This window comes from Dendrobium catenatum, unplaced genomic scaffold (genome assembly GCF_001605985.2).
Source record: "Dendrobium catenatum unplaced genomic scaffold, ASM160598v2 fragScaff_scaffold_71, whole genome shotgun sequence".
NCBI classification, from domain to species: domain Eukaryota; kingdom Viridiplantae; phylum Streptophyta; class Magnoliopsida; order Asparagales; family Orchidaceae; genus Dendrobium; species Dendrobium catenatum.
This window is the reverse complement of record NW_021318533.1, coordinates 497,017-524,405: the sequence shown is the minus strand read 5'-3', so window position 1 is coordinate 524,405 and position 27,389 is coordinate 497,017. Positions and strand designations below refer to the sequence as shown.

The window sequence follows — 27,389 nt, the reverse complement described above, 5'->3', positions numbered from 1 at the left end:
TTTTTTAGCCTTTTTAAAAAACTTCTACATATTCATTTTATGCATTTGATCAGTTGATCAGCACGCATTGTATTAGAAATCAATTTAAAAATGAGTCTAAAATCTTAATTGTGTTTGATTCAAGTATTTTTCACCCTATAAAAGTTAAGGGACCAATTAAGATATGCTCTAGATGTCATTCTCAATTCTCAAAAACTTTAATAACAACATCTCTACCACTCTTTAATAATGACTAGACTAATGGATTTTAAATCAGCTAGGTGATTAGATGGCTCCCCAATCTAGACTAGGGTAAGTCCAAATTTTGAACTATATTAGCTAGGTTTGGGCTACTATGATATAGTGAAAAGTTTATATTTAGGATCCAAGGTTAATTTATAATCATAAGACCCTAACCTCTAGGAATATAATCCCAAATTTCTAATTATTTATTCAACTTTAATTAAAGATTCTCTCAATCTAAAATTTAAAGCCTAATATTTAGATAAGGTTGGGACACTTATGAACTATTTCAAAATTTCAAAGTATCTCTTACCTCTCATCTATTGACTCCAATTTTATCTAGTCCCTATTGAAATTCAAAAATTCACCTCCTTTGATATCACTCCTAGAAAATCTCTAAATAAAATTTTTGTGATTATTTTAATTGAGAGTATTTGTATGGAATTCAGCCTCCTAACGATGTAATAAACTATGAGGGCTTATGCTCGTAGCGTATTTAGATCCCACAAAAACTTTTCAAAAAAATTAGTTTTCAAAACTAAATTAGTCTCCTTTTGGAAAATCAAAATCAATGACGTTCATTATCATCATATTCAAATAATTGAAATTTTATTTCATTAGTAGTCCTGACTAGCTTTCTTTCTATTAGCACTCTATCCATTTCTTCCTTGGGAGAGCTTGGCGAACATAAAAAAAGTTCATATCTAAAGAGATGTGAAGCCTCTAAACAAAATTGGGTTTGACCTTCTACCCCAAAGTCTACCCCCAAGTTAATTTGCATGGCGATAGCATCAAGTCAAACTCTTAAAATCTACTTCTCAATTTTATGAACATGCAATTTTATTTCTAATTTGTTATATTAAGTTCAAAATTTGTAGGGAGTCCTGTCGATCATGTTTTTAAGATCTTATATTTTTCTAACTTTTAACTTTGACATTCCACCACTAAATTAGTCAATAATGTGGAATAGTCAAGCAAATAACCCTCTTGAATTTTCTTGTTAATTTTTTAAGCCTTCAAGTTGGATGAGAACCCAACTTGTTGTGTTCCAAAATTGAAAGAAAATTCATCATTATTTTCAAAAGATAAATCTTTAAAAAAAAATTCAGTCTAAAATTTACACCATCATATGCTACCCTAAAACATTTGAAAATTTTAACCTCTTTTGACATCATAACTAAATTTTGTACATTATCAACATATATCTGGTTGTAAATCCTACAACTTGGCATATGAGATAGAATATAGGGTTCATCATTATTTTCAATTTGTAATTTAAAAAATATCTAAATCCACTGCTTTTTCAAATTCCAGAAAACATAAACTTAATTCAATGGCCAGATAGCTAATATTTACTTTTGAGAAGGGCCTTACTTGTGAAGATATCAAATATGGAAAAGAAATTTATTTTTTCTTGGGCTTCCAAACCATTGAGATGTTAATGAATGGGGAGATATTAGTTGATCTTTATGCTTCTAAGTTAGATTCTTTTGTGTTAAAATTGGTCATGGGGTCAGGGCCAGGACCCCTCAATCCCAATGTTGGGGAAGGAAAGTTAGAAGCTCTTACTGAGGGTGCTGAAGCTAAGTCTATCTTTGAGGAGGGATTAAGTTCTGGGATCCCATTCAAAAGTAAAAATTAGAATAAGAATTAATTGAGGAGATTTAGGAAGAGATTGCTAAAGCAAGGAAAGTTATCGATGCCAAGACTTTAGGCCAAGTAGAGCTAGAGCATGATGAGGAGCTTCCTATCACTGCATCCTCTCAACTCCTTAAAGGGAGTCACTTCCACCCCTTGGCTGATACTATAGGAGAGAGGAGAGCGTGACTAAGATAGCTAGTTCCTCATTATGTCCAGTCGACTACTCAAATAAGAAAACTCCAAAGGAAAAATGAAAGCAAATAAACATGATCTTAAGGAACATAATACAGACATTTTAAGGGGTTGATATCCCATAAGTTTGAAAATGAAATCGTTAAGGAGGAAAGATCTGAAGCAAGAAATTTTAACTCCTCAGTCTGTGAGGATGAACAAGAAGTTTACAAGATAGCCAACAACTTTTGTGTTAGTATATGGTTAACATTGGGTGCCACGCCCTCCAACAAGGGCGGAACCATTTAGGTTCCAGGGGGGGCAGTTGCCCCCCCTCAAAATTTTTTTTTAAATTTTTTTATATGGTTTTTTTAGGTAATTTACCCTTTTTATTCATTTTTTAATCTTTATTACAAGAGTTTTCATGCAATTGCCCCCCCTAAAAATTTTAAATTACTATTATCTTTAGATAATTGCCCCCAACAGGTCGAACCCCGCCAGAAGACACTGCCCCCTTGAATCCCCGACATATATGTCTTATAAGTTTGCCCCCCCTGAAAATTAGGGCTGGTTCCGCCCCTGCCCTCCAACCTCTAAAATGTGGATATCATACTTAATTGACCTGGATAGAGCCACCATTCTACGTATGGGTTGTTAGTTACTTCCACAAAATTTACAAAGCTAGCTTTAGGGGTTGTCAAAACCAAGAAAAATTCTAAAATCAAAGGGACAACAAAAGATGAGGGAAAAAGGACCAAATCCCTTAAAAGTAAATATTTCATTAAGAAGATTAACATGGTTGATGTACCTCAACCCCCACAAAAGTCACTTCAAACTCCATTTAAGCTACCCAGATTTTAGTCAGTGTTATCACTAACCCAGTTGATTTAGGGGATGTACTTGTTACGGATCTATGGTTTATGATTTTGATGATAACAAACATTCTTATTTCTCTACGATTGCCTTTTTTACTAACATTTCAGGTCCACACGATTAGACTAAAATTTGAAAGCAGCTCAAGATTGGGTAGACTAGGTCTGAGTTAGTTTGTACACTTTTTCCTTTCTTGAGTCTATTGTATTTAGTGTGGCTCCTGATGTTTTGTAGTTTGGAAGATTTTTTTGTTGTTTCCTAAAGATTTCTATTTTTGGTAACACCGTCCAGGACGATCGGTCCAAAAGAAGAAATCCTAATTAGGGCATCTTCATTAAGGCAGCTATCATGAGCTGATCGGTCTGGATGATACTTGTATCGGCCAAGACGATAAGTTCAATTCAGAAAGAATCAGCCGCCATGATCAGATTAGGTATTCATTATTTTAGGAAATCGGTCAGGACGATATATACATCATCCAGAACGATCTAACCACTAGAAATCCAGTGTGTTCTTTCCTTATTACTTCCGCATTTAATTTTTGCATTTGGTTTTTATTGTGGTGATATTGTTTTTCGTTTATGTTTTGATTTAAAGATTATTCTTTTCAAATTCACCTCTCTCTTTGTTATCCTTGGGACAGTTCATAAGGGCTTAACATCCCTAACAAACTTTTAAGTTGTATCAGATCACTTTTCTAGTGTCATTTGAGCACTTTCAAGTGGTATCAGAGCAGGATTTATAAAATAAGTTTTTAAAAGCTTTTGAATTTCGATCCATGGCTAATTTTTCAAATCATAATATTACGGAAGGATATTCAATCACCAGACCACCTTTATTTGAAATTTATTACTTTTGATTTTTGAAAAATTCGCATGACTACTTTCTAGCAATCGATTGATTTTTGCATGTGGCATATGATTTTAACTGGTTATTCATCACTGTCACGTATTGTTAATGGAGTTAAAATTTATATTCCTTTTAATCAATGGAATAGGGAAGAACAAGTAAATGCTCAATTGAATACAAAATCTTTAAAATGCTTTTTATGAGCTTTAAATTCTAATGATTTTATGTTACGATCCACGTGCACTACTGGTAAGGAAGTTTGGGATAAACTATACACCATATACGAAGGCACTTGTGAAATTAAGCAATCCAAGTGGAATATGTTATTGCATGATTTTGAACTATTTTCCATTAAACCTTTTGAAACGATCTTAGACATGTATACCTGGTTCATTCAAATTGTAACATCATTGCATGCCTTAGGAAAATAATATTCAAATTTTGAAAAAGTTAACAAAATTCTTAGCCGTTTACTTGAAAAATTTGATGCCAAAGTTGTTGCTATTTGTGAATCAAAAGATTTGAATGATTATTCTATTGATAATTTGATTGAATCACTCATTGCCTACGAGCAAAGTTTGGGTCAAAGTCTTTTGGATGTAGGTGAAACGATTGTTCTAAAAGCTGGAGAAACAGAAAGAGATAGCTTAGTTGGTGACGAATGCAATGACTTGTCAAGAAAATCACAAAGCTCACCAAATATAAGCAAAATTGGAAAAAGGGATAAATGGTAAGAATGTTCATATTCCTTCTGATGTTATTTGCTTTCGATGTAGGAAGCCTGGACATATAAAAAATCACTGCTCAAATTTAAAAATTCTTCCTACGAAAAAAAAGGGCAAGGCGAAGCAAAATTTAAACTAAGAAAATAATGAAAGTCAAAAATTCTCGTGGGCATATCTAGTTCCTGAAGAATCTGACCAGGAGAGAGATAATGGTTAAAAGCCTTTCGTATTTTTGTGTTGTGTTTTTGTTTTTATGTTTTTCATTTTTATTTTATGTTTTTGTTTTGTTTATTCTTTGACATTTTTGTGAAAGTTTGTCTCTGATCAACACACACATTCACTTTTCTAAAAATGAAAAATCTACTTCCTATTTTTTTTTGAAATCTTTGGTATGTTGTGTTTGGCTTATGTAAAACAGTCAAAGGAAGAAAACTCATGTTTTTGACTCTCAATCTCTATTTCCTAAAAGGGGTTATTCTACTTTTGATTTAAAATCTTTTTCATTTTTTAAATTATTCTTTGAAACTAAATTTATTTATCTCCCTACATTTTATTTATCGCATAGGGATCTTTTGCAAGTTGTTGAATCTAACTCATAATTTTCTTAATCAAGAATCTGCTTTATCAATAGGATATGTTTACTTTTATTTTTAGGACTTCAGAAAGTTAGCATATTAAAAAATTGGCCAATGATGCCAAAAAGAAAAGATGCGCAAAAATTGGCCAAGGAAGAAGGAAGGTTGTTTTCAAGGAAGAAATCCCAATCAAAATCAAATGATAAAGCTAAGTTAGCATAATAATCCGCTAACTTATTATAATTGTGGCTAACACAATTGAAGTTAACATTATTGAAGTTGCTAAAGAATAAGAGTTCTTCATCATCCAAGTTCTCTCTAACGTTCTTCGGTTTGCTATATAATTGCTGAAGAAATTGGAGAACATTCTTATTATCCCCTTCCACTATGATACCTTTTACTTCTCGTGTCCATCCTTGCCATTTTCCTTCAAGGCTATGAATGCTGAAAGTTCCATTCGTGCATTGTCCAATGCAGTTTTCTTCTCCCAAAAGCAAAGACAAACCTTCCTTTGTCATCTCTTACTACCCCACCGATATCAGCCATATAATTCTCTTTAAGTGTTGCATCCAGATTAATCTTTAACCACTCAAGTGGAGGAGGATGCCAATAATCTAAGAACAATCCTTCAGACCGATAAGCACCCTAGTGATCTGAGCGGTAAGTACTTTGTTTTGCTGAGCTATAGAAGCTTAAAATTGAAACAACAATCATTACATTACTGCTTCCAGTTTTTCCATGTTTAACCTTGCATCTATTATTCCAAACCATCCATAATAGTAATGCATATATCCTACTTTCATCACATCTTCCTTTGTTAATTTTCTGATTCCTTGTAAGAATTCTCTCCAATTACAAAAATTTGGAATTTTGAATCCCCATTCTCTTAACACCTTGCTAACTTTCACAAGTATTAAAAAATTAGACGTGACATGATAAAGGTCTTCAATCACCCCACATCCCATAGGATATAGGCATTTATCCAAAAGCTTTCTTCTAAAAAGAAAATCTTCAGTAGGAATAGCATCTCCACATAGCCGCCATAAAAATAGCTCCACCCGAGCATTAATCTTCAATTTATGAATCTATGTAAACAAATCCCTTGTCATAACTTCTTTAAGATTATCTTTCATCAATAAAGCTGAGATAGTTTTACCAGTAAACTGAAGCTTCAACTCCATGTGATCTTGAAATGCAGTATTAAAGATCTGTACTCCTTCAAAAATCTTCACAAGGTCTTCACCGAAGCATTGTCTAAGTTTCCTGAAATCCCATTTTCCATCCTCTATAAAATAATCAAGAGTGGAATTTTCATCATTAGAGCATCCTACAAAAGTTGGCCATTTAAGTAAACTTTTATCCAGAATCCATGTATCCTTTAATACATTAATATTATAACCATCTACTACTTTCCATCTTCCAAACTTTTTATGAGCTTTCCATCCACTGGTAATGATTTTCCATGAATTTGATCCTCCTTACTCCACCACCTTTCTCCATATTTAGCTATCAGGTTTCTATTCAACAATGTATTTGGTTTCTCAATGAGATTCCATGCAAACTTTTCTCTAAGTGGCCCAATTTTGGTTATTGTTGTTTGAAGACCCCATCTGCCCCTTTGCTTTGGTCTACATAACATTTCCCATGCCACATAATGCAAACTGTGGCTTCCATTCATTTTATTCTAGATGAAGTCTCTACATAATTTTTCCAACTCATTTAAAGTTCTCATAGGGACAAGAGAGTGAGAGATTAAGAAAACTGGTAAAGTGAGAAGAACAGATTGTACCAAACATAATCTTCCAGCTAATGACAAATATCTATTTCCCCACACATTTATTTTCTTAACTGTTTTATCCAACAGCATTTGAAAATCATCCTTTTTTATAATCTTATTAATGCAATTTTGATACCCAGGTATTCTAATTCTTCCACCATCTTGAATTTCAACAACTTTGATATTTGTCTCTTCCTCCTCCTCAACACCGATTTACCAAAAATCAAAGATAATTTTTTGTTGATTAATATTTTGCCTGGTCCATATGCAGTAGTTTTTCACCATGTTCCTTATCTTCCTAACATTTTTCAATTTTGTATCTAAAAACAACAACACATCATCTGCGTACACAAGATGGTTAATCCTTGGAGCATTAGCACAAATTTTGATTCCCAAATCCATTCCTCAGCTATAAAAAAACATTTGTTAATAGCTGAGAGAATATAATAAACAAGAATGGAGAGAGTGGGCATCCTTGTCAAAACCCACATCTTCCCTCAATCCAATTTGATCTTGTCCCATTGATCAATATAGAGAATCTTGGATTGGAAACACATTTCAAAACCAATCCAAGAAATCTATCCGGGAATCCCAACTCCATCATCATCTTCTTCAAAGTTATCCAACACATACTATTGTATGCTTGGTTCATATCCAATTTGATGGCTAAATACCCATTGCAAGCCTTTGAATGCCTTAGTTTACTGAAAATCTCTTGATCTAATAAATGATGATAAAAAATAGATCTCCCCTTCACAAAAGCCACTTGTTCTTCAGATATGATCCTTGTAATTACCAATAACATTCTATTTAAAATAACTTTGGCCACAATCTTATAAATAGAATTACATAAACTGATTAGACGAAAGTTAGGAGTTAAAGGATTAGTAGACTTTGGAATAAGCACCACAAAAGTATCTTTCCAATCTTTACTCATCTTACCTGAAGAGAAAAAATGTCTTACTGCTTTATAAACATCTTCACCAATGATCTCCCAAAACCTTTTGAAAAAGGAATGTGACAATCCATCACATCCCGGAGCTTTATTGTTCCCTAACCTCATAACAGCCTCCTTAACTTCAACCACTAAAAGCTCCCTTCTCAACAACATCTTGTCCTCTTCTTCCAAAACCATCCACGGTTCTGGCTAGTTCTCCAAACTGCAGTATCTATCCATCCATTTATCTTGAAAGAATCTGAAAAAAATTTCTTCCACTTCTCTAGGATTTCAGTGAGCAAGCCATCAGAATTCTTCACTTGAGAGAACCAATTAGCATTCCTCCTAGCATTGGCAAAGACATGAAAAAATTGTGTTAGAGTCCCCTTCAACCACCCACTTCACTTTTGCTCTTTGCTTCCACCAAGTGTTCAAGCAATTTAGAATAACTTTCAACTCTTTTACTTTAGATCTGAGCTACCATAAATTTTCTTCATCCATCCAACCATTCCTAGCTTCTTCTTTCTGAAGTAGTATTATTTCAGCCTTCAACCTCTCCTTTTCACTTGAAAAGTCTTTCAGTTTGTTCTTGCTATAGTAGAACAAATCATTTAAATTTCTCTTGTACTTCTTGTTCAGGACTTCCATGTCATCTCCAACATAGTTCTTCTTCCATCCTTTAGAAACTATGTGTGCCGCTATTTTAAAGGATAACCAAACCTCTTCAAACTTGATATACCTTCTCATTCTTATTGATACTTCAAATAGTTTCAGCACTATAGGGAAGTGGTCTGAAGCCACTCTGGCTAAGTGTCTTACCACCGCAATTTGGATATTTTGAAGAGCCATGGAATTCAACAAACAACTATCAAAACGTTTAAGAATTCTTCCACTTCCCACTTTATTATTGCACCAAGTATATCTTGGACCAACCACTCCAACATCATGATAGTCATTATCATTCATAAATTTGAACAATTCTAAGGAACCTTGAGAAAAGACAAACTTTCTCCCTCCTTTCTTGTCCTCTTGGGACAAAATGCAGTTGAAATCTCCACCAATAATAGATGGAATATTTCTATGTGATTGCTCATGAATGCAATCTCATGACAATCTCCTCTTGTGAACCTCCTTGCTCCTATAAACAGTAGCAATTATCCATATTCCTTTGTTAAAGACATTAAGATCCCCTATCACACATCGATCTGAAGTCTTTAAAACTGAAAAGGAAGCTACATCTGCTCTCCATAAAATCATAATGCCGCCAGACATTCCTTCAGAAGGAATAAAAAAATCCCAATTAGGACCCATCATCCTCTCAAAGTCAACTCTATTAAAAGAGTTGATTTTAGTTTCCACCAACCCCACCAAGAAAACCTTGTAATCATTGATAAATTCCTTCATATATAGAGAGGCTTCCTTCTTCTTTGTCCCTATACAATTCCAAAAAGCTATGGATTCCATTAATATTTTTTGGGGAGTATCCCCCATCTTTCTTCCTACTACCTCCTTCTCCAATTCTTCCACGAGCTTTAGTTTTAATGGGCCCTAAAGAACTGAGTTCTTTTGACAATTTGTATTTAGGCATGTCCTTATAAGGACAAATGTCCTTTTCAAACTTATTCTCCAAATCCTTTCAGACATCCACTTTTTTAATAGCTTTTTCATCCACCTCCAGCTCACCTTCTTCCCTATCAACCAAAGAATTTTCTTCAATAGAATCTGCATTTCCATCTTCATTAACTATTTGAACTATAGAGAACATGTTTTTCCTCTTTTGAACAACAAGAACTTCCACAGGTGAATTATTTTCTGCTGCCAATTCCGCAGATTTTCTGATTGAAACCAATGTTTCTAACTATACCACTCCCTATGATCTTTTCTATTTCTGAAGTTTGAAATCAATTTTTCGATAGGGAATACTTGAGTTCGCAAGTAATCCATTAGGACTTACTTGAGTTCGCAAGCAACCCTTCTCATCTTTGTCTTTGTCTTTAGAAATAGAAGAAGAATCAACGTTCTCCAAGTTATCAACCTCAGAGATATAATGTCCAGAGCTAATATCACTTTTGTTAAATGGTATTTCCTATTCCATTAAAATAGTTTTTTGTTCCATCTGCTCAACTTTATCTCCTTCCAGTCTAAACTCCCCCTCTTCTAATTGTTCAGCCTCATCACATAATCTTCCTGGAATTTCCTGGATAGAGACTTCACTGATACCATCATCCATAAAATTCTGAACTTCATACGCAACAATCACTGGAACAGCATATTTTTTAACATATCTGACAGTGTTTGGTTTAATCACCTTGTTGCTCTGTTTAGATCTTCTTCTTCTCTTGTTGTTTACTAGAATCCATGGACCATAAGAAGGTTCTTTCAAAACCTCTTGTTTCCTTGCCACACCATTTTCTCTACCACTTTCATTAGCAACCTCCACAACCTTAGGATTTTTTTCTTTTAGAACACATTCATTATCCATATGTCCAATCTTCCCACATACAAAGCAAACGTTAGATACCTTCTCATACTCCACATTTTGGAAGACTTCCAACCATGCTATCCACCCATACACATATTGGAAGAGGTTGATCAAGCCTAATTCTTACACATACTCTAAAAAATTCAATTCTTCCCCAATGAAACATATTACTGTCCAACATAAGTGGTTTTCCAATTCTTGAAGCAATACAAGTTACATTCTTCTCATCCCAACATTGCAAAGGTAAGTGTGGCATTCTAATCCAAATTGGAGAAGAAAGTCTCTTTATATATGTAGTAGAAAAGTTCAGAATCCACTTCTCCATATCTACTATATGCCCGTTAACAAACCAAGAACTGCTTCTACCATCTCTTCCGATGAGAATGAGCATAAGAACCATCCTTTACCCAATGTACTGAAGTGGAATTGCCCAAATTGACTCCATTGTTTCCTTATCTCCCAAGCCACCATATGGGATGATAAATCTTTCCCAAATACCTTAATAACCAATGAATTTGAAAGTTTCTTTGAGTTCATTTCTTCCAATTCATCATTTAACCTTACAGCCTTTCCATCTTCAGAAAAAACCACCTCCTCCTCTTTAAAATCCAGTTTTATATATGGTTTGTTACTCCATGGATTCACATTACCCAAGCCTACAGAGTTTTTAGGCATTCCATCAGACAGCTTATCTCCTTCCGAGTCATTCCTTCTTTCCGATACAAAATGAATATTATTGTCAACCAAATTCTGAGAATTCTCATTTATCACGATACACCTAAGTCCAGGGATTGCATTTGATTTCTCAAACCGGTTAACAAAAATTTTCATTCCAGAAGTAGATGCAGTATTATCAGAAGGAATTACAGATGATATCAATCTTTGTGGAGTAACCATATCCACAACTCCAGCTAAAGCCTTACCTTTGCCTTCCAAATGCTTGATCAACTTAGGAGATATTTTTGATACATCTGTTATCACCAATGGACCTTGCCGTTTCATCAAAGGAATTTGAATTCTCTGTCTGGAATTCAAATTCAACAGACCATTACCTTCCATAATTATCTTCGAATTACCCACAAATGACGGAGACCTCGATGATGATGATTGCCGTTGGTCTTCTACTTCTGTGTCCATAGCCTGCCCTTGCCGGTGACAGTCCGCCACCATCATCCCCCTCAGTTCCTGATAAATAGGAACAAAATTCGAGAATAAAAATTTAAATTTTTAAAACTTTCTCTCTCTAACAGGTCGAGCTTCTCTCTCTAACGGGTGGAGTTTGAGTCACTTAAAGCCTCTCTTTATTACCTTAGCAGAAGACTTCTTCCTATGGAAATCAAGTACCCTTCAATCGAGAAGCATCTTGCTTTACATTTTTGCATCCAAAAAACTTAGACACTGCTTGGTTTCTCATTCAATCAGTCTAATTTTTAGAGTCAGCCAAATGCAATATCTTATTACCAACAATACATTATTAGGATGTTTAGCATGGTGGTCTATGATACTACTTAAATTTGAAATAACTTTCATTCCCTTGCATGTTGTGAAAGGCCAGGCTATTGCTGACTTCCTTATGGAGCACCTGTTGCTGACAAATTCTCCTTTAAATGATGATTTACCCTATGAATAGATCATGAAATTAATAAATCCGATGACCTTGTCTAAGAATTATATTTTGATGGTTCGACATCCTCTCAATGGGGCAAACCCCAACAATCTACAATCCCCAAAAAAGGTGGAATTGGCCTCATTTTCATAACACCATAAAAGAGAATGATGCATTTTTCTTACAATTTGTTAATGCCTTACACAAATAATGAGGATGAATATAAAGCTTTGATAACTAGCCTGGAACTTGCAATCCTAATAGAGATTAAATAGATTAAAATATTTAGTCATTCTTAGTTGGTGATCAACTAGATTACAGTAACCTATAAGGTTTTGAATCCTAAACTCTTCAAATATCACCAGTACACTGGTTACCTGCTTAAGAAAATCCATATTATACTTTGTGTAGGGTTCTCCATGGGAGTAATTCTATAGTAGATGCCTTAGAAAAGCTTGTAAAAGGATTTGTGTGCCTAGAAGAAGACTACATTCCTATAGAGATTCTAGGTCATCAAGTCCTCTCTCCTATAGATTATGAACACATAAATAATCAGTCTCCCCATATCCTTTCTTCTTTCACAAAAATTGATGAAGAAAGAGACTAGAGATGACCATTAATTAATTACCTTCGGGAGGTTAAACTTCCTCAGAACAAATCCCTCACCAACTAGATAAAGAAACATGCCGTCTCATGTGTACTAGTTAACAATATGTTATACCACTGATCATTCGATCAGATATGGCTATGTTGTTTAGATAAATGAGAGGGCCTGAAGATTATTAAAAAGGTACACTATAGACTATGCGGTGCTTATAAATCAGGTCTAAAAATGCAGTTGAAAATTGAAAGACATAGAAACTACTAGCTGATGATGATTCACGATTGCATGAACACTGCAAAACATTATCATCAGTGCTAGGCCATGGTGTGGCCTTACATTGGCCATCTAATGTGTTGCATCCTACGATAGCTTTGTGGCCCTTTGAAAGTTAACACACAAACGTTATCAGGCCAATTTACCCTCCTTCTTTCATGGGTCATTGCTTCATATTAGTTACGACTGATTACTTTTCAAAGCTGGAAAAAATAATTCCCCTCTCTAATGTAACATAATACCTTATTTTAAAGTTCTTTCATTAGTTATCATGTATCAATATGGTATACCATACAAAATTATATTAGATAATTAGTCTGCATTCAAGTCCATAAAAATAAATTATTTTCTAAGATGTCATAACAATGATTGGAGATACTCAACAATCTATTATACTCGGGCTAATGGGTTAGTTGAGGCCTTCAATAAGACTTTGGTGTAGGTTATCAAAAAGACCCTCTATAATAACAAATGCTAATGGGATGGGAGGTTGGTAGAAGCCTTAGGGCTTATCAAACCAATTATAGGACCATGACCCAATCCACCCCATTTGCACTAGTGTATGGGTCTGATATCATACTCCATCTAGAGGTGCAGATTCCTTCACTTAATGTAGAAATCAAGAACAAAATCTTGACTAAATGGAATTCACAACTTTGGGTAGAAGAACTTGAATGCCTTGAAGAGCTTCGCCTCTAAGATCAACAGGGTCTATAGTTGTATAAGGCCTGAATGGTTCAAGCACAAGATAAGTTAGTGCAACCTAGAACCTTCCAAGTATGAGACTTAGTCTTGGTTTTTCAAAGGCCTATCTTAGCTCACCCAAAAAATGGGGGGAAGTTTGAACTGACATGCGAAGGACCCTTCGTTGTGGAGATACTATACAAAACGGGGCCCATATCAGCTAGTGGATTGTAAAAAAAATCACCCAACATTATCGGTTAATGAGTGTTTTCTTAAGGAATACTATGTTTGAAGTAGCTCAAATTCTCAATTAATGAAATGTTTTAATATCTTTGTTTAATTTATGTCAATTCTATTTTCCGTGTCAAAGAAATTTTCAAAAAAAATGAAATCTGTTAATTAATCAATTTATGCCCTCTTTCCCTTAAGGTTAGGCGGTGTATTTCCTTAAGCATTAATCCTCTATGATGGGCAAGTTTCAATCACATCATATGATCATCCAACTCAATCCTCCATATTGGACATATTTTGACCGCACCACAAGATCACTCAAATTGATCCTACAAAGATGGGCAAGTTTCGACCCCATCATATGATCATTTAACTCGATCTTTTGTGTTGGGCATATATTTTGACCCTTCCATAAGATCATTCAACCTGATCCTCTATAATGGGCATGTTTTGACCCTATCATATGATCATTCAACTCGATCGTCTATGTTGGGTATATTTTGACCCCACCATAAGAATATTCAACCCAATCCTCTATGATGGTCATGTTTCAACCCCATCATATGTCCTATCAACTCAACCCTCTATGTTGAGCAATTTCAAACCAAGCAAAAGATCATTTAACTTGATCCTCTATGATGGGAATATTTTAACCCTGTCATATGTTCATTTAACTTGATTGTCTGTATTAGGCCTATCTCAATCCCACCATAAGATCACTCAATATGAGTCTCTGTGATGGGAAAGTTTTAACCCCATCATATGATCATTTAACCCAATCCTTTGTGATGGGCATATTTTCACCACATCATAAGATCATTCAACCTCAATCCTCTGTATTGGGCATATTTTGACCCCACCACATGATCATCTACTAATGGTGGATAACACCCATTATAACACTGCCCTATTATCTACTCACCTTTAATTCTCTAAGGCTTGGTCTTTCCTTTCCCTAGAATCAAAATTCCATATTCCACCCTTCTATTCAGTTAACACCAATTTATGCACTGAAACTTTATTCTATCGTATATATTTGGGTCCATTGGTTGACCTTATTTATGTATGAGATCTCTAGGACCTACCTGGGTTTCTTTCTAGTGACCTGATGATTGGGAGATGTCTACTTCAAAACCAGATAGGTCCAAATCAAAATTAAAATCAAAGTCTAATCAAATATAGTTCCACGCTTCAATCCAATCTTTAGTCCTACCCTCCACTACTTTCAACCAGATTTTAATCAACTTTCATATCATTTCCAACCAATCTCAATAATTCATTTGATTTTAATATATGTTTATAATTAAGACTCAACCATTCAACTCCAAAATCCAATCCAAATCCAACATTCCAAACAAAATTCTAGGGTTAAGGGTCGAGGTCCTGAAACCCTTTCTAGGTGAATTTTCTGCCACCTAGAAAACCTATCAAATAACCTTTGATTTGTGCTCCTTCAATTAAAAATTGCTTAGATATGTCTCTAAGATCAACCCACCAAATTTGAACCTATTATAAGGTCCCTAACCCTAGAAACTTGATTGATTTCAAAAACCTACAAAACCATCAAATATTTATAACCTATGCCACTAGACTTGCCATTCAATGGAATGTGACCTTGGGATCCTTTCCAAACCTTCTAACAACACTCATGACTTTTTTAATGACTTGTTGGTCAATTAATTACTCTTTCCTAGACCCAGTTTGAGCCAGGGTTGACCAGAGCTCAAAATGATCAAAATGCCCTTTAAAGTGATTTTTGGTCTTTTCCCCAAAATTTAACATGGCCTACTCATATCAATCTTCAAAACCTAACCCAGTGAATCCTAAATTCCTATATAAATACATTCAAACTAAACCCACACTTGGGTTTAACATGGTTGACAAGTCAACCATGGTTGACAAAAGTGGCCCTTAAGGGTTTAAACACACATTTCAAACCAAATGACCTCCTCCTGAGTTGAAACCTTTTTCATTTAGTTTATATGATCAATTTGAACTCAATGGACCCAACCCTTGACCATAGGTCAACTTAGTTGACCAAGTGAACAAAGTTTGACAAAACTTCCCACACACTTCTACCCATTCATTCCCTTTGACCAAGGCTTTCCCAAGCTAATTCAAACCCCTAGGATAACCTATTGGGTCCTTAGAGATAACCCTAAGGTGGATCCAAGACTTAGGTCCACATTGGTTAACCTCTTTTCTTAACCCAAGTATCTAAAGAGAGATCTCCCTTGAGCCAAAGTCCAATCCTAGCCTAATTGGATCAAACCAATGGTGTCATTGGGTTCCCCTAGCCCAATACACCTTCCATAGTTGACCCAAGCCTTGGGTCAACTTGGGTTAGGAATTAGGCTTACCAAAAATGAACAAAACTACATTGGGTTGAGTAAATTCCCAACCTAGGCCTCACCAAGCTAGACCAACACCACTATTGGGTGTCCCTAGGTCCAACACACCCACCCTTTTGAGCCCAATCATTTTGCTGACTTGGGTTAACCTCTAGGCAAACCAAATGTGGTCAAAACAAGCTTATCCCTATCTATTTCCCATCCTAGAGTAATTCAAGCACAATTTACTCTTGCATCATATGCCGCTTGACCTAACGCATCTCCCCTATCAACCCCATGACTTGACTCAATCCAGGCTGAGCCCAATCTAACCCAAACCATCTAGGCTTTGTTCAACCTGAGCCCATTCATGTAATTGGCACTTCTATACTCAATTGAGCTCCTCATCTAGCTTATTGGACTCTAAGAAACCTTTCCACATCATCCCAACCCAGCCAGTGACGGGTGGTAGCTATGGCCAATAGAAAATCGACTCTGGTGGTCCCCCCTTGTGAGTCTTAGACAAAGCTTCCCCAAGGCCTACACTAACCTCCTTTGGACTCAGGTGACTCCCTGAGGAAGCCTCCTTCCACCAGAGGCCATCTAGTATTTACCTCAATCAATCCCGACTAACCATGATAGTGAAGATAGCTTGAATAGGTCACCCTCACCCAATCCCTCTTATTTTCTCTAAATTTTACAAAATAACTCTTGAGAGCTCCCTAAGCATTCCTCTCCCATTCCCCAACCTCCCAGCCTCTTCTAATAATATGTTCTAGCAAACTCTACTAAAACTCATCCATGTACCACTCGAAGTCCTGCCTCTGGCGATCCTCTGGCCTTGACATCTGAAGGAAATGCCTTTTCCATTGCCCCCTCAAGCTTTCTGATAGAATAATCCACTTATTGCACCTTTCTATATGGTAAGACTTACTGAGCTCAAAGCTAGCTAGTGTTGGTCAAGTGTGAAAGGAACTTTCAATCTAACGCAATCCCGCCATTTGATTAAAAGTCCTCATTGTGTTTATTCTTCCAAAGAAATTTTGTGAGAGTTCACTGGCGGGATCTCTCGGATCATGCCTAAGAATGTTAACGGCTTCAAGTTTAAGCAAGTGATTGAAGATGTATTTGTAACTATTGATTTTAATCAACAGTTTGGATCAGATCTTACTATTTTGGAGCTAATTTGATCGTAGCTGCTCGATCAATGATACAACCACTATAATTAATCCTGTATTTATATAATAAGATGTAATTATTGGCTACCCAATCGGACGCAACATTCCAAACAAAATTCTAGGGTTAAGGGTCGAGGTCTTGAAACCCTTTCTAGGTGAATTTTCAACCACCTAGAAAACCTATCAAATAACCTTTGATTTGTTCTCCTTCAATTAAAAATTGCTTATATATGTCTCTAAGATCAACCCACCAAATTTGAACCTATTATGAGGTCCCTAACCCCAGAAACTTGATTGATTTCAAAAAGCTACAAAACCATCAAATATTTATAAACTATGCCACTAGACTTGCCATTCAATGGAATGTGACATTGGGATCCTTTCCAAACCTTCTAACAACACTCATGACTTTTTTAATGACTTGTTGGTCAATTAATTACTCTTTCCTAGACCCAGTTTGAGCTAGGGTTGACCAGGGATGAAAATGACCAAAATGCCCTTTAAAGTGGTTTATGGTCTTTTCCCCAAAATTTAACATGGCCTTCTCATATCAATATTCAAAACCTAACCCAGTGAATCCTAAATTCCAATAGAAATACATTCAAACTAAACCCACACTTGGGTTTAACATGGTTGACCAAAGTGGCCCTTAATGGTTTAAACACACATTTCAAACCAAATGACCTCCTCTTGAGTTGAAACCTTTTTCATTTAGTTTATATGATCAATTTGAACTCAATGGACCCAACCCTTGACCATAGGTCAACTTGGTTGACCAAGTTAACAAAGTTTGACAAAACCTCCCACACACTTCTACCCACTCATTCCCTTTGACCAAGGCTTTCCCAAGCTAATTCAAACCCCTAGGATCACCTATTGGGTCCTTAGAGATAACCCTTAGGTGGATCAAAGACTTAGGTCCACATTGGCTAACCACTTTGCTTAACCCAAGTATCTAAAGAGAGATCTCCCTTGAGCCAAATTCCAATCCTAGCCTAATTGGATCAAACCAATGGTGTCATTGGGTTCCCCTAGCACAATACACCTTCCATAGTTGACCCAAGCCTTGGGTCAACTTGGGTTAGGAATTATGCTTACCCAAAATGGACAAAACTACTTTGGGTTGAGCAATTTCCCAACCTAGGCCTCACCAAGCAAGACCAACACCACTATTGGGTGTCCCTAGGTCCAACACACCCACCCTTTTGAGCCCAATCCTTTTGCTGACTTGGGTTAACCTCTAGGCAAACGAAATGTGGTCAAAACAAGCTTATCCCGATCTATTTCCCATCCTAGAGTAATTCAATCACAATCTACTCTTGCATTAGATGCCGCTTGACCTAATGCATCTCCCCTATCAACCCCATGACTTGACTCAATCCAGGCTGAGCCTAATCTAACCCAAACCATCTAGGCTTTGTTTAACCTGAGCCCATTCATGTAATTGGCACTTCTATACTCAATTGAGCTCCTCATATAGCTTATTGGACTCCAAGAAAACTTTCCACATCATCCAGACCCAGCCAGTGACGGGTGGTAGCTATGGCCGATAGAAAATCAACTCTGGTGGTCCCCCTTTGTGAGTCTTAGACAAAGCTTCCCCAAGGCCTACACTCACCTCCTTTGGACTCAGGTGACTCCCTGAAGAAGCCTCCTTCCACCTAGAGGCCATCTAGCATTTACCTCAATCAATTCCAACTAACCATGATAGTGAAGATAACTTGAATATGTCACCCTCACCCAAACCCTCATATTTTCTCTAAATTTTTCAAAATAACTCTTGAGAGCTCCCTAAGCATTCCTCTCCCATTCCCAACCTCCCAGCCTCTTCTAATAATATATTCTAGCAAACTCTACTAAAACTCATCCATGTCCCACTCGAAGTCCTGCCTCTGACGATCCTCTGGCCTTGACATCTGAAGGAAATGCCTTTTCCATTGTCCCCTCAGGCTTCCTGATAGAATAATCCACTTATTGCGGCTTTCTATATGGTAAGACTCCCTTACTGAGCTCAAAGCTAGCAAGTGTTGGTCAAGTGTGAAAGGAACTTTCAATCTAACGCAATCCTGCCATTTGATTAAAAGTCCTCATTGTGTTTATTCTTCCTAAGAAATTTTGTGAGAGTTCACTGGCGGGATCTCTCGGATCATGCCTAATAATGTTAACAGCTTCAAGTTTAAGCAAGTGATTGAAGATGTATTTGTAACTATTGATTTTAATCAACAGTTTGGATCAGATCTTACTATTTCGAACCTAATTTGATTGTAGCCGCTCGATCAATGATACAACCACTATAATTAATCCTATATTTATATAATAAGATGTAATTATTGGCTACCCAATCGGACGGCACCCACATGTAAAGCACTAGTAGATTGCATAGAGCTGGATTTAATTTTATAAAAAAATTAAGGAAAATTTGGAAAATCATATCTCTCTGTACATTTGAAAAATTTAGGGGTTCTTAGGCTCATTAGACAGATCTCAGGGAGATCTTTAAAAGCCCTATGGTCTCAAGCCCTAATTAATTCTATGTTAATGCCAATTTTAATGTGAATATTTATGGTATTATTGCGTTTGTGTGCAGAATTTGTATTTAATTATTTTTCAGATTTAGGGGGAATGAATTTGGACATGTCCCTGATAAGTCAAAATTTTATCCCCCTATTAGAAATGTTTAAGGGCTTGCCATGCAAATTTAGTCTTAATTGTGCATAATTTTGTGTTCAAATTTATCCTCCCTATTTAATCTATTTAACTCTGTGTTCAGATTGGTTCTATGATCTTTCCAACGGGATTTCGGATCTAATATTTGGTGTGTTAATTGTGCTTAGTTTAAGGAGTTTAGAGCTACTTATTGCACTCATATCCAAGCCTAGGGTAGTGACTTAGGAATTTTTAAAGGTAACCTAGAGGTTACTTTAGGTGTTTTTGTTAACCACCACATAGAGCTCCATTTTTCCCCAAATTGAAGGAGATTGGACCTTTAGATTAGGTGATTGCATGATCTAAAATTCGTTTTATTTGGTGCCCATTTTGCTCACCAACTAAGCACCCCAAAATCCCTTCCTAAATTTTTCTTAGAACCTTAATTAATTTATTATTAATTTATAAGAATAAAAAATTCACATAAGGATTCTAATTTATTATAATTGAACCCTTAAATCATGAAAATTAAAAGCCCCATGATTAGATCTTTCATTTAGCTTTAATTTTATTTTTATGAAAAATTGCTAATTAATTTAATTATTTGATTAAAACTACTTAAAAATTCCCAAAAATCCCTAAATAATTGGAAACATTTCCTTAGGTCACGTATAAACTTTAGGGGTGATTCCAATAGCTTTGGGATTGATTTGGATCAAAATATAAAAATCTCGTAATTAGGCAATTTAAAAAATTCTTATCATACCCAAATTTTTGAAAATCATCAACAATTCTACAAAAATCTAAATTAATCAAACTCAAAGCCATTCAAATATAACTAAAATCTAGTATTTTTTTTAAATGTCAAACCTCCAAAATTTGGTCAAAGTCAAAAGGTTGACTTCCCGATCAAGGGTAGTTCAAATCTTCAAAAAATCATAACTTAATGTAGAAAATTCTAAATTATGCAAACTCAAAGTTTAATTACTCATTTAGGGTCTATTATTAAAAAAATTTAAAAACCCCAAAACCAACCATAAGCATAAAATTCAACTATTAATAGCTCAATTAATACATTAAAATAATTCAAATAATTATAAAATTTCAAAAATGCAAAAATGCTTTCAAAATTCCAAAAACTCTTAATTTAATTATTCAAACCAACAAACCACATTATTAAATAAAATTAATCTACCCTTAATTTTCAACCAATAAAATAAGCTTAATCAACCACGATTACTATTGGTAATTAAGGCCTATGAGGCTACTAACTAAGCCCCAAGGAATGTGACATAAACTTCATGGCATCAATGAGAAATAAAGATAGTATTAATTTAATAATTAAAATATACCTAAATTAAGCTTTAATACATTAATATTTAAACTCTAATTAAATTTCCCCCTTCAACCTTTAATGAACTCAAATACTAGATAAATTTAACAAACTACCTAGCTTATGATCTACCCCAGTCACACAGCCTTTAACACACACTTTAGATGGTTTATTAGGACAACCAAATCTAGTTAAGGCTTGACTAGTATTTACTTTTTCTACTTTGAGCCATATTTTTTAATTTGCATTGCATTTTGTGAATGAAATTCAATTGATATGATCATTTATTTACTTTAATTACAATCTATGAATTGAAATGATGGGTGATAGTTTACCTTTAGGTTAAGATCGATCTGGTAGCTCACTGAGTTTTCTATAGGTGGCCATGCTCATATAGTGTTGTAAAAAGGGGTCTAATTTAATAATTATTATAACTTCTATAAGTGCTTCAGCTGCTTAGCCCCTAAATATATAAGGGAGGTTCCAAGTGTGATTTACTTTACTACACATATATAAACTGCTTGGGATGTATTTTATTTTTAAATATTTATGATAACTTACAAAAAAGACTAGATTTTTCTTTTCAATATCAATGTAAATTGTTTAAACATTAATATTTATGAAAGTTAAATATTTGTGTATACATGTATCTAAATTTGGATTCAAAAGATGAAAGGAAAACCTTTAGAGGGATTGTTCTTTTTTCATTTGGAAGCTGATTTTGGATAATTTTAATACCAAAAGTGAAAAGAATGACCTCCTTTTTGGGGGAAGGGTTTTCTTTTCATTTAGGTATCCAAGTATGACAAATCCTTTTTGGGGGAAGGGTTTTCTTTTTCATTTAGGTATCCAGGTATGTCAAATCCAAGGAGCCCAAATAGGAGAAGGACGAAGAGTTGAAGACAAAGAGCATCCCACTCAAACTCGCTCGTGTTTTTCCTAGGATTAGAATATGGGTTTTTTTTTTATTGCTTCCCTGACACTTTTAAGTAATGTAATTTTTTGGGATGTAATAAACAAGAAGTTTGTCTATGGTCATTTATTTAATTAAATTGATTATTTAATGTGTTTGATTTGATATGATTGTGTATATGGTTGCTAGCTTTCCCTAATTTTTTAGCAATTTGTATCTTTTTTTTAGCCTGGATTTTATCAGAAGCTCGTGAGGGCACATATATATTTTTTTTACTTAAAATTAAAATAAAATTTTTAGGCCAACCTAAAAACTCTAATGATCTAAGAAGTAAGCTCGAGATTGGTGAGAGTCCGCATAATAATATTAATTACTTCTCTTGCTTATTACACACCTCCCTGCCTACAGGTTCTAGAAGATCACCTGGTCTTTGAGGGAGTAGATATATTAAGGGGATGTTGTGCAATCCTTAGGAAAATATATATTTTAAGCCTTTTTCAAAAGCTACTACATATTCATTTTATGTATTTAATCGAGTCGACCACCATTCATTGCATTAAAAATTAATTTAAAAATGAGTTTAAACCCTTAATTGCATTTGATTAAGGCATTTTCACCCTACATAAGTTAAGGGATCAACTAGGATCAAATTTAGATGTCACTCTCAAATCTCAAAAATATTAATAACAAAATCCTTACCTCTCTTTCATAATGACCATACTCATGGATTTTAAATCAACTAGGTGGTTAGATGGCTCTCCAATATAGGGCAGGATAAGTCCATATTTTGAACTATATTAGCTTGGTTCGGGCTACTATGGACTAGTGCTCAAATTAGACATAAGATCCGATGTAGCTTTTGAATCATAAGACCCAACCTCCGAGAAAATAATTTCAAATTTCTAATAAGTTATCAACTTAAATTAAAGATTTACTCAATCTGAAATCTAAAGCGCAACACTTACTTTAGGTTGGGACACTTCTGAACTATTTTAGAATCTCAAAGTCTCTCCTACCTCTTCTCTATTGGCTCCAAAAATAGTACTCCAATATAGTCAAGTCCTTGTTGAAATTCCAAAATTTACTTCTTTTGATATCACTCCAAGGAAACATCTAAACAGAATTTCTGTCATTATTTAAATTAAAAGTATTCGTAGGAAATTAAACCACCTTAATATGTAATTAACTTTGAGGGCTTGAGCTTCTAGGAGATTTAGGACCCACATCAACTTTTCAAAAAACCAAATTTCAAAACACAATTAGTCTCCTTTGGAAAAATCAAAATCAACGATGTTTATTATCATCATGTTAAAACAATTGATAATGAGTGATACTTTCTTCCATTGGGGAGATAAATATTTTGTTGATAAAGCTTCAAATATGACATTAATAATAATTCATCTAGATTATCAGAGTTAGATATTTGATCGAACTACTCTTTAGCCATTTAGGGCCACATGCAGTTCTTTCTTAAATTTGGATGGGATTAGAATTCTAAATTAGGATTCCATTTTAAATATTATTTATAGCTCTCGAGGTAGCATATCTTTTTTGATGGGTTGTTCAATTTTAGAATTAAAATTCAAAGTCAATTTCAAATTCCCCGAAAGAAGATTAAACTTTTCAAAACTACTTTTAATCCAAACAATTCCAAGCTCTCCAATTTAATTCAATTGTTAGGATTCTTCAAGTAGATGTCTTAGATGTTAAGAGAGTTGCTACTTTGCATGTTTTACATTCTGGCAACTTGTATTATTTTGATGATTTCAATTATTATTCTTTTACATATATCTCCTAACACTATTTGGAACATTTATTTCTTGCTCTAGTGTGTACTAACATTTCGGAAAAATCAACTCCAAGATATTGAAGACTTTTAATCAAATTTAACAAATTTTCATAAGTTTTGATATGAGAGGGAGTGATTGTAATTGAGTGAAAAATCACAATATACACACTTGGGATTTTTTTTTTTTGTGAACTGATCATACAAGACAAACTTAGTTCGTATGGGACGATCATGTCAATTACCCTTAAGAAGAGAAATGGATCGAACAGGCGGAGAGAAAAGTTTTCTAAATCCTAATCGTCCAGGATGAATTTAATAGTAGTCCCAGAACGAACGTCTTGGGATTCTCACTTTCCACTGTTTGTCCAGAAGAAATCAATGGTTCGTCCCAGGATGAACGTCTCTGTATTCTCACCGTGCCCTGTTCGTTCAGAAAAAAAATAAGGTTCATCCCAGGACGAACGTCTCTGTATTGAGGCTTGCTCCATTCGTCCAGACAAAAAATAAGGTTCATCCCAGGACGAACGTCTCCGTATTGAAGCTTGCTCTATTCGTTCAGAAGAAAACTATTAGTCCCAGGATGAACTGAACCGACTTACGTCAGTTGGTTACGTCCTGAAAAATTTTGTGAACCGACCTATGTAATAACTGTTTCATACCGGACAAACTTGGTTCATATGGGAAGATTATCGTGTACAAAAATAAATCGTACCAATATAGATAAGGTTCGTTTCCGGCCATTTAAGTAAAATCGTTCAGGACTATCCACGATCGTACGGGACGATCCACTGCGTACATAATTGAATACTTACAATTTTTGGGCATTTTTTCTTGTCTTTTGTATAAATAGTTCAAACTTAACAGCCACCCAATCTTTTTGCCATTTTAATTTTCATGCCTATTGAAAGAAAAGTCAAGGAGAGAGTGTGAGAGAGCATTCAAAGGAGGATTCCTACCACTAGAGCGTGAAGGCTTCACTTGGTGTTTAAAGGTAAGAATCTCTACTTGTGAATTGGGATTACTTCACTCTTTTCTTTCTTCTTTCTAGATTTCTTGTGAGAAGATCTGTCAAGGAGATCCGGTTCTCTACCGACACTTTGAGAGTGTGAACAGCCGAAGGGTTCTCTGCCCACACTAGGAGAGTGTGAAAGGACGAAGGGTTTTCTGCCCACATTAGGAGAGTGTGAAAGGACGGACGGTTCTCTGCCAACACTGGGGATTGTGTAAAAGGACTACGGTTCTCTGCCGCACCGGGTAGTGGTGAAAAGAGTGTTTGTAAAGGCTTCTCCTCCTTGCTGTGGGTGCAAAAGAAGATACACTATTGGTATTAGTTCAATACTCAGAGGGTGCCTCTAGGAAGTGGATGTAGGTATGGTTTAGACCGAACCACTATAAATCTTGTGTCTTTTACTTTACTATTTTTTTTATTTTTTTGCATTTTTCTTTTGTTGAAAAAACTCTGTGGTTGAAAAATTTTTCTATAAAACTTTCATTAAAAAATTTCATTTCAGTTCAATAAAACTTCAAAGAGGGTTAAGTTTTTAAAATTACCAATTCACCCCCCCTCTTGGTAGCCTTGGGACATTAACTTAGGTCTAACAACCTATTCACTATACTCAACATTAGATGATTGTTGCACGGAGGATTTTATCAGGGAACAAGATTTGGGCAAGGATATGGTATGTCAAGCTTTAAAGTGACCATTAGGCTTTCGATATGGAGGGGGACAACATGGGCTTGATATGAGTGAGCCTAGGCCTTATGCGAGGTTCAAAATCATCCTAGGAACATTTTAGAATACTTTAAAGGTATTTAAACCCGCTAGTCTAGATAAATGGGTTATACACGCAAAAATTGGAAGCTTTAACGAATATATCATTTTACCTAACTTTAACCAGATTAACATGGCAAACAAACTCAAGCCACCTAAGATAGACCTTATGGGAGTTTTAGGTGTTGGTTAAGTCAAATCTAAGGGGTTCAAAGCAATATGTTTATTATTTCAAAGATGGAACTTTTATGTGTTTTGATTTGACAATATTTGGTGAGTTGACCAAGTCAACTCACCATTAGTTTATTCTTTCAGAGTTTGGAACTTCTTAGTTGATTATAGAGTTTTATTTAATTATAATTAGTGGTTTGACCCATTTTAACCTAGTTTGACTTGATTTGGATTTAGTCAACCATGTCGACTATTGGCTGAGTAAGGGTTATTATAATCTATGATTTCTAGTGTTCGAATGACCTTAGGTAAAAGTGAGGTCAACAAGAAAGTTTAGTGTAGGTTTGGATTTAGCCCTTGGATTTTTTAATTAGCAAGGGTAGGATTTAGGTTTTAGATAGGCTCAGAGATATTTAGATTTAGATTTAAGGAGTCTAGGGTGCATTGGTTTTGTTTAGGTTATCTAGACTAATCATCAAATGTTTGATAAGACACTGAGCAAAGTAGAGTTTTATACAAGTTATGGGCAGGGACCAACAATAGTCTCCTTGGTTTTTAATAAAGTTATCAAATAATATAGTCATGTAATCTCAATATTGAGATGGGATTTTAAGGGCTTAGGGTTTATATTACCTATGTTAAAAATTAGGTCAACACCAAGCCTCCTATAATCAAGGCAAATCCTCTACTTCTTCATCGTCCTAGTTTGAGTAAGTTTATTCTTTGTATTAGTGATGACAGTTAACCCTCCTTTCTTTCGCACACATTGAGTTTTGCTAACTTAATCACTAACAGAAATATGATAAATGATATATCATCCAACCATTTTAGAATCTCTTTCTTCACTAGTTCATTCATAGGAGGAATTAACCTTCTTTGTAGGTCATCTTTGTGTTTATAAGCATACTTTATATATATGGACTAATCCCTTATATGTGGTAAGAACTCAAATCAACCTACCTTCTTGATCTTCTTTAAGTTCAATATAGATAATGAAATGGTAAATTAAAGTTAGATCCTCTCCTATGATGGCATATTTTAAAAGGGAAAATAAGACTTTTTATTCAAGAATAGGTCTAATTCAAAATTTAAAGTGGTTTTTTAATTGGTTATTTAGATGATAACAAGTTTTTTCTCATAGTTGTTAGCCTGAGTATTTGATTTATTAATAATTTCGTGATTACCCTCAACCCAAATATTTTCATATTCACAAAGTAATCTGGGTTAGCCAATCTCATGGACTCTATCACCTAATTTATTTTAAAGATTTTATAAATTATCAAAAAAATTTAAGAGTTCTTTCTATTTCAAAATCAAAGAAAGTTTCTCATATTTGGTTAATATTATGCAAGCAATGATAACATGGTCATATGAATAGTGTAATACACTAAAGAGTTGAATAATTAATAATTCAATCATACTGACATTTTGTATAAATAATGTTAATGGAAACTTAGAATAAGTTAAATAAAGCTAAGGATGATATTAAATTAGTAATCCATTAATTAATATAAAGTGCAAGAAAGGACAATTAAAAACAACTCACTAGGAATGGTGCCAAAAACTTGACAGGCACACCTTGATTCTTTTAATTATGGCAACTAGGCT

The 27,389-nt window shown here is 34.8% G+C and overlaps 1 protein-coding gene across 1 annotated transcript; it reads right to left on the bottom strand.

Moving 5' to 3' along the window:
* Positions 1-8,247: 8,247 nt before the first annotated feature.
* Positions 8,248-8,736, bottom strand: LOC110097282. Its single transcript, XM_020823563.1, has one exon. The coding sequence runs from the start codon at positions 8,734-8,736 to the stop codon at positions 8,248-8,250; it is 489 nt and encodes a 162-aa protein (XP_020679222.1).
* Between the last annotated feature and the right edge of the window lie 18,653 nt (positions 8,737-27,389).

What these genes read in the sequence shown, in the direction of transcription:
- LOC110097282 (XM_020823563.1), bottom strand. Translation starts at nt 8,736, where the DNA reads ATGAATGATAATGACTATCATGATGTTGGAGTGGTTGGTCCAAGATAT.